This window comes from Lichenostomus cassidix, chromosome 19, assembly GCF_008360975.1.
Source record: "Lichenostomus cassidix isolate B80296 chromosome 19, HeHo_3.0, whole genome shotgun sequence".
Lineage (NCBI taxonomy): Eukaryota > Metazoa > Chordata > Aves > Passeriformes > Meliphagidae > Lichenostomus > Lichenostomus cassidix.
This window is the reverse complement of record NC_139499.1, coordinates 5,561,381-5,569,190: the sequence shown is the minus strand read 5'-3', so window position 1 is coordinate 5,569,190 and position 7,810 is coordinate 5,561,381. Positions and strand designations below refer to the sequence as shown.

General features: G+C 51.9%; 1 protein-coding gene across 1 annotated transcript; it reads right to left on the bottom strand.

Annotated features, from left to right (window-relative positions):
- Window positions 1–3,869: 3,869 nt before the first annotated feature.
- On the bottom strand, window positions 3,870–5,173 carry LOC146429060 (C-C motif chemokine 13-like). The gene is made up of 3 exons (XM_085078731.1): window positions 4,975–5,173; window positions 4,377–4,485; window positions 3,870–4,240 (listed from the first exon to the last, which is right to left on the bottom strand). The coding sequence occupies exons 1-3, from the start codon at window positions 5,045–5,047 to the stop codon at window positions 4,147–4,149; spliced, it is 276 nt and encodes a 91-aa protein (XP_084934857.1). The 5' UTR covers window positions 5,048–5,173; the 3' UTR covers window positions 3,870–4,146.
- Window positions 5,174–7,810: the final 2,637 nt, after the last annotated feature.

Here is a 7,810-nt window from a genome sequence, read left to right as displayed (position 1 = left end):
TTATTAATGCTGTTGGAAACAAGCATGGACTTGTTAAATTTGCAGAGCGTGGAGGAATTGTGGTGTGCGGTGCAAAGAGGGTGAGAGAGGCCTGAGAATGGTCTGCAGGGGTCACTGAACAATGAAATTTTTGTTTTCCTGCTGGAAAGGACATGAGGTTCTGATCTCAAACTGCAGCAAAAAAAAGGGAGTAAAACTCCTGCAGCAGTGAGGAGGTGCTGAGAGATCACCTGGAATGAGGGGAAGTCTGTTCCTAGAGTGACACAGTGAGTGGAAGTTGACTCTCCCCAGCTCTGCTTTCTCTGTTTCTCTGAAAAAACACTTATTCTAACCCCAAGGGCCTCTCCTTTCCCTCGTGAAAACCTTAGATTTAGAACTGTGTAGATGGAAAGCTCATCAGGGTTCTCCTGAGCCATGGAAGGGAGCAAATACCACTCAATCCTTGGAGACAGCACATCCTCTGCTGGGATCTCTCTCTCACACCAGTTCATTTTCACCTCTGGGTGATCCAGGGTTGACCTAGCCCTGGAATTTGGGCACCACCTGACCCCTGAGTCACCCTGACCTTTCCCCAAGCTCTGGAGCCCATTTACCAGCAGCAGGATGAGTTCACATCTCGCCTGCCGCAGGATTACACACAGAGCAAACCCCTTCCTCTTTCTCCTTGCAGACATCCCTGTGGCTGTGCTGTTCCTCTGCTTCTCCTGTGCCCTCTGAGCCACCAAGGTCTGCTGGCTCTTGTCCCTGAGACGTTTCTTGGAGGCTGTGTCCTTCCCAGAGCATCCCTGGAGGCTGTGTCCTTCCCAGAGCATCCCTTGCAATTCCCAGCCTCAGGAGTGGGAATGGAGCTCCAGGCTGGCACATGGCATTGTCACCCTGCTGCTCCTGGTGGTGGGGACACAGCCCTGGTGTGGGGACAGCTGTGATGAGTCCTTGGTGGCAAAATCACTGTTTTTTCACTCAGCTCTGTGGGCAAAAGCCAGGCTCAGATACAGAACTCGGTTGTGTTTTGTTATTTCTGGTTCTCTGCACTGTCTGGACTCTTTCCCACCTTCCTGCAAGGCATTTTTGGGAGTAGCAGGGTCAGCTCTTTGGAGGAGCTCTGGACACTCAGGGAACACCACCCTGGGACTGCACTGAGACATTTAGAAAGCAGTTTTCACACCAAAAAGCACTTTGAATCAGGAGTGATGCCTCTCCTGGGAGGAAGAGGCTTTGTCATGCTGAATTACACCCAGCAGGGCCCAGGCATGGAGGCTGCAGGAGAAAACTGGATTTGAAAAAGATGGGAAAGGGCTGATGGTTGCTGATGGTTGCCATTAGCCCTGGCTTGGTCCTAAAAGCAAAGCAAAGGTTTGCCAGCCTGTCCCGCTGGGGAATTCACAGAAGGGAAAATCAGGAGAAGAGCAGGAGAGTGTCCAAAGAGGCAGCTTGGGTTGGGATTTGGGAGTGGAGGGATGCTGGGGGTGCTGGGATTTATAGATCAGGGGGGATAAAAGTGAGGGAGAATGAAATAATTCTCCCTACAACGTGAGTCAGTCCCACATCCTGTGGTTGAAAAGGAAAGGGATCCAAGCTGACCTCCAGAATTAGTCTTGTCCTAGTAAATCCGAAAGAGAAATTCCAGAGAAAGAGGAAGTCGACAGAAAAAGCCTGAAAATTTAAAATGGTGCTATAAAAACCTTTCAGCTCAGCAGTGGGGCGGCCCAGGAAGCTCTGAGGGACTTGCAGGGTGAGGATGTGGAGGAAACTGAAAGGAAAGAAACAGAAGCCCCTGATAATCCCAAAGGAGATTTGTTGTGCTTGAATACTGCCGTGATGGTGCCACTGTGGGGATGTGACAGCAAGGACAGCGAGCTGGGCTGGGCACACACAGGGAATGTGGGGAGTAACAGGTTGGAACTACAAAATTAATTTGAGAAATTGATGCAGCAAGAGGTCAATCAAAGAGATGAGGTGTGTGCACCACCAGAAGTTGCCTGCTCTGCTCCTTCAGGGCACAGAAAGAGGGACTCTCAAGGATGGGAGTGTCCAGAAAGGATATTCTGGTGGGATTTTGGGGGAAGTGCTGTTACTCAGTGCTCCATTCTGAAGGGCTGAGCTGAGCAGTTTCAGAGTGAAGCCCTGAAACTCATACCAAAGCTGAAACTCCATGTCTCTGCAACCTTTCCATACCAAAACCCCACAGCTACTGAAACCACCTCCTGGTCTGGAGGGGAACAAGGGAATCTGCTGCTTTTCCTGGGAATGAGAGCAGTTTGCTGCTGGCTGTAGAGCCTTGGAGAATATTGGATTCCACAGCAGCTCTGCTTTTAGGGCCACCTGTGAAAACAGGGCTTCAAAAAGCCTCTGTGGATAGGCCCTTGTATGGATAAGCCAGTTCCCACTGGGAGGGAAGATCTCAGCTCCAGTCTGGATGGCTTGTGGAACATTCTGGTAGGACTGGGAGCAGAGCAGTGCTTGGTTTGTACCTTGGCTCGGAAAGCTGCATGAGAACCTTACAATTTCCCCATGGAAAGCTGATTTCCCTCTGCTGGCATTCCCAGCCAGTTTCCAGCCTGTGCCTCCTGCACCTCCTTCCAATCTCTGCTGCCTACACATGGATCCCTCCCTCATTTTTCCAACCCCTCAACCCAAGCTTTTTGCCTTTAACCCTTTTTGGGCTGTTAACATCAGTCCTGTGATGTGTGCCATGGCTCTGTTCCTGCCCCAGACATCCCCAGCCTCCCAAACTGCAATGGCTGCTCCTGTTATCCCTGTCCCCACCAGCAGGATCTCACTCTGCACTGCTGCCTTGGATCCTTCTCCATCCCTCAAGGTCATTACAACCCTTTCTGTGAGCTATCCTGGATTGATGATCCCATCTCGTTTTGCCTCCTCAGCACATTTCCTTTGCCTTCCCCTGCTTTCTGTGCCAAGGTCATTAATGCAAATGTCAAGCAGGATATTTTTTTGAGGCAGAATCTCCAGGAACTGTGAGGGTAACCCCCTCTCAGTGCCTCACAGCCCCTTTCAGCTGAAGCAATTACCATGCCCCTTCCAGGCTGCTCTTGACCAAATTTACTTTTCACATGCCAGTCACATCTTCTCTGCCTTTGCTCATAATTTACTATCTGGCCTTAATTCAAGTGTCTTCCTGAAGCCCAGATGAGTGAGAGCCACTGCATTTCCTTCACCACAGTTATCTCTGAACTTAAAAAAGGCAGCTATTAGGTTGGGGCTGGCGTGGCATTTGAAATATGTCAGGGTAATAAGCTCCGACAAAAATAGTTCCAGCAATATCGATGTGCCTGTTAGCAAAGAGCACAGAAATCGGTGTTGGGGCTCACTGTCCCCTCTGCTGTCCCCATGTCCTGTGTCTGGGATGGGTGCCCTGTTTGCTGGGACACCAGCTGGGCCCAGTGGAGCTCCCCAGGGATCAGTACTGGGACAACTGGGGAAGGATCTGCCGCTCAGTTTTATTATTTTTTTTGGTATTTGCTGGTGGATTCAGCGTGAGAATAATGTTAATAACACCCTGATGTTTTCCTTGTTCCCAAGGGGTGTTTTCCTTCATCAAGGACTTGGGGAGCTGCTGTGAGGGAGCAGAGTCAGGACAAGTGATCCAAAGGGATGTTTCATCCCACAGAATGCCATTCCCCAATCCTCCTGGGGCACCACAGGTGCTTCCAGAACATTCCCCAGACAAGAGCCATCACTGGCAGCCCCAGGTGGGACACTGGTGTCACCTGTGGGGACACACTGGGTGGCACCAAGCTGGGAAACAGCAAACCCAGGCTGTGGGGAGGGCCAGAGGGTCCCTGTGGGTCCCTTTTCCCACCCTGGTGCAAGGAGGCATCAAAGCTGACTCATTACCAGCCACACCGATATATTTGAAATCACCTTTATTTTAGTGTATTACTTTGACACAGTTTAAATAACTTTAATGCTTAGAAAAAGAATATTTAGTTTAACTTAAATAAGTTAAATAAAATAATTTTCCCCATCGAAACAGGCTGGGGGTCAAATCCTCTGCGTTGTGCCCGAGGCTGGAAAGCCACACAGGGATAGGACTGTGGGTGTCAGCAGGGAAAGGTTTTCCAGGTTTGGGTTTTCTAGGTTTGGGTTCTCCAGGTTTCAGTTCTGCAGGTTTCAGTTCTCCAGGTTTCAGTTCTCCTGGCTCTGGAAGTGCCTCAGGAGCTCCTGCACCCAGGCTGCCCGTGGATCTGCACACACCTGCTTCCCCTTCGTGGTGACCACGCTGTTGGGACAAAACCCACCTTGAGCCGCTGGGATCTCAGTCCCACCAGCAGCACCCCGAGTGTCCCCTGTGTGTCCCCAGCTCCCCCCGCCACCCCCGGGCACCACCCCGAGCCCTGGCAGAGCTGGACACTCACATCACCCCCGGGTGGGTGCAGGAGCTGCTGGTGACAAAGACGGAGCTGACGCGGCTGGCAGGGATGCGCTGTCGGCGGTAGGTGAAGCAGCAGGTGCTGGGGACACCATCTGCAAGGACAGGGGACAAACACAGCCTGGTGAGCCCCCAGCTGTGCCATCTTGTGCCACATTGCCTGGCACAACCCCTCCAGGAGCCCTCCAGCCCAAATCCTGCATCCCAGAGTCCCCAGTGCTGCATCCCAGAATCCCCAACCCTCCCCATGGCCATCAGGGTCCCACAGAGTCCCCAACCCTCCCTACAGCCATCGGGGTCCCACAGAGTCCCCAGTGCTGCATCCCAGAGAGTCCCCAGCCCTCCTCATGGCCATCGGGGTCCCACAGAGTCCCCAACCCTCCCCACGGCCATTGGGGTCCCACAGAGTCCCCAGTGCTGCATCCCAGAGAGTCCCCAACCCTCCCCACAGCCACCAGGGTCCCACAGAGTCCCCAGTGCTGCATCCCAGAATCCCCAACCCTCCCCACGGCCACCAGGGTCCCCCTGCCAGGGCTGGGACTCCTCAGCCACCCCCAGGGAGGACACAGCCATGCCATACTCACCGAGGTGACCCTCAGACGGGGAGCAGGTGGCCACGAGGAGCAGAGTGACCAGGGTGGCTGCCAGGACCTTCATGGTGCTGTGGGCTGAGGGCTGTGAGCGCGGAGCTGGAGCTGGGGAGGCTGCAGGGCTCTCTCTGCACGATGCTGTGGTCCCTGGGGCTGTGCTCCCCTTTTATCCCCGAGCCAGGGGCGGGAGAAGGGTTTCAAGGAAAGAAAGTGATGGCATCGTACTGGGGAAATTATGTCAGGATCACCCAGTTTCGCTGAGCTGGAAAAGGCGAGGAAACCGCAGAAGGGGAAGCGCTGGCCACGAGGCTGCCGCTTTCAAGATGCTCCAAATTTGGGTGCCTGCTGGTCCCAAACCATGCCAGGGCTGTGGGGTAGCTCTGGGGGTGGAATGGCCCAGCTCAGGTGGCCTGGCAGGGACATCTCCAGCCACTGCTGCTGGCTGGAAACCAGGAGTCAGATCCCAACTTCTCCCTGGGTTTGCCACAAATGCTCCACCACAGGCATCCAGGGTGAGCTCCATCAGCACTGCACACACATTCCTCTGCACAGAGAGCCCTGACTGCTGCTTGGACAGGACAGATCGTGAAGGAATGAGGCTGTGTTGAGCTGGAAGTCACTGTGGCTCTCCCATTTGTCCATTTTTGCTGGCAATGTGGCCAACAAAGAACAATTCCCACCTTGGAAATGTTGCAGAGACATGGAATCCCTGCAGGTGCACTGGACTCTGGTGCCCTGATCCAGGATCCTGTAAATCCAGGATTTACACCTCTCTGAGGGTTTCAGTTTTGGCTGCAAAACTGAATGGTTTGATGGTCAAGTTGTTGCAATTACTGCCTGCCCACTTTTTCCCGAGCAGGATAACTGAATCCAATTTAATGTCTCTTGTTTCAGCCCCAAAAGCAAAGCCCCTTCTCTGTCAGGACATGGTGTTAAGGAGCCAGAGGGAGGAGAGGATCCTGCTGGTGCCCCCTGGGATCATCTCATTGCAGGTGAAACCTCCAGGAGATTGGAGAGCGATGGAAAAGGGCAGCATTTGCAATGCCAGATGGTGATTCCCAAACTCTCCCCTCTGCTGCACACCCAGACACAGTGAGATGCCTAAATCACTCCTTCTTCCACTTTTTTGGGCTTTTCCCAGCCTTTCCCTAAAGGTTTGCAGCAACCATGCCAACCCAACTTCCCCTGGCCCTCCTGCTGACCCTGCCTGGGCTAACATGACTAACTCCTGAGTGATTCAAGGGAAGAGTCCAACTGCCCAAAATGCTGAGCAATGGCAGTGCCTGTGCTCCCATCCCATCCCCACAGCACTGCCTCTTGCCCAGCCAACCTTCCCCAGCCACCAGCTCCTCTCTCTGAGGTGTAAATCATCTCCTGGAGTTGGTCAGGAGGAGCTGGGCAGTTCTGCTCTGCTCTTGGGGTGGTGGAGGAACAGCTCCAGCTATTCCAGCTCTTTCTCCAACCCCCAGGTTTCAGCTCTTTCTGTTTCAGCCACTCTGTGCATGGGGCTGCAAAGGTATAAATAAATCCTTGGGATTTAACAACACCCAGAGTGTCCATCTGTGGTGGCTCAGGAAGGAGAATTTCCCTGCAGTGGAAATTCTGCTTTTCACAGTCCCTGGACACACCAAGGCAGAAGGAAAGGACTCAGCTCCTCGGGGGAATGAAGGTCTGCATGAGTTCAATCTGTTTTTCTGCTCTGCTGGTTGCAGAGACACCCAGAGGTTTCTCCAAAGCCCAAAGCACCCTCTGTGTGCAGAGGAATCCCAAATTCAGGGCCAGCCAGGGGGAGTTTTTGGTGTTTTCATGAACCTCTCTGCCTGTGAACCTCCATGTATCCCACAGAGGATTTCCTGGAATTTCCCTGGCATTCCTCTGCAATCCTGTCCCCTCTCCTGCCCTCAGCTTTGCCTTGTGCATGGAGGAGAAGGAGGAGTGGGGATGCCAGGATGAAGGAAACCAGGAATTGCTGTCTGTTCCACCACAGGAACAAAGTGCTGAGCTATCCAAACCCTGGGCTGGGTTTTTTATGGAGAGAGCAGCCCTGAGCCTGGGATGAGCTGGGCTTGGTGGAGAGCTCCAAACAGAAGGAAAAGGGGCAGGATGGGCAAGAGAGCAGCACTGGGGGACAAGAAATCCCAGCAGGGTGGTGAGGAATATCCCAAATCCCAAAACCCCTGGAAACTGAGGGCACAACACTGTCATCCCTGCAATTTCCAGAGGATGACTCGAGCTCCGGCAGGAACCACAGAAAATCTCACCATTAATAGATGATTTCTGATGGAAGAGGCAGAACTATTTCCTCTTTGCTGCAGAAGTGGCTGGCCAAGCTTTCGGTTCTCCTTTCAGCTGAGGGCCGGATGGGACTTCTGACTGGATGCTGATGAAATACTTTCCATGATAACTGGAATCGAGGATATTGCTCAGCAAAAGCAGGGAGGTTGTGTTTAATTCTGTTTGAGGAATTCAGTGTAAGGAACTGATACAAAGGGAGAGTAAAGAAATGACTTGTGGTTTTATTTCTCCGGCCGTGGAAGGAATCTGTGAGCAGATTGGAGCCCAGTAGAGAATAAAAAAGGCAAAGTTTGCGGGGAGGAAATATGGGGGAATGGAAACTTTAGATTTAAATTTTAAAGTTAAAAAAAACCCCCAAAAATCCAAGATTAAATTAAATTAAATTTAAAAATTAAAATGAAATTAAAAATTAAAAAAATTTAAAAAATAATAAAATTTAAAAAATAATAAAAAACCCCCACCAAACCAAATCAAACCAAAAAATAACAAACAACAACAACAAACCAAAAGAAATAAAAAGCCCGTTAGTTAGGAA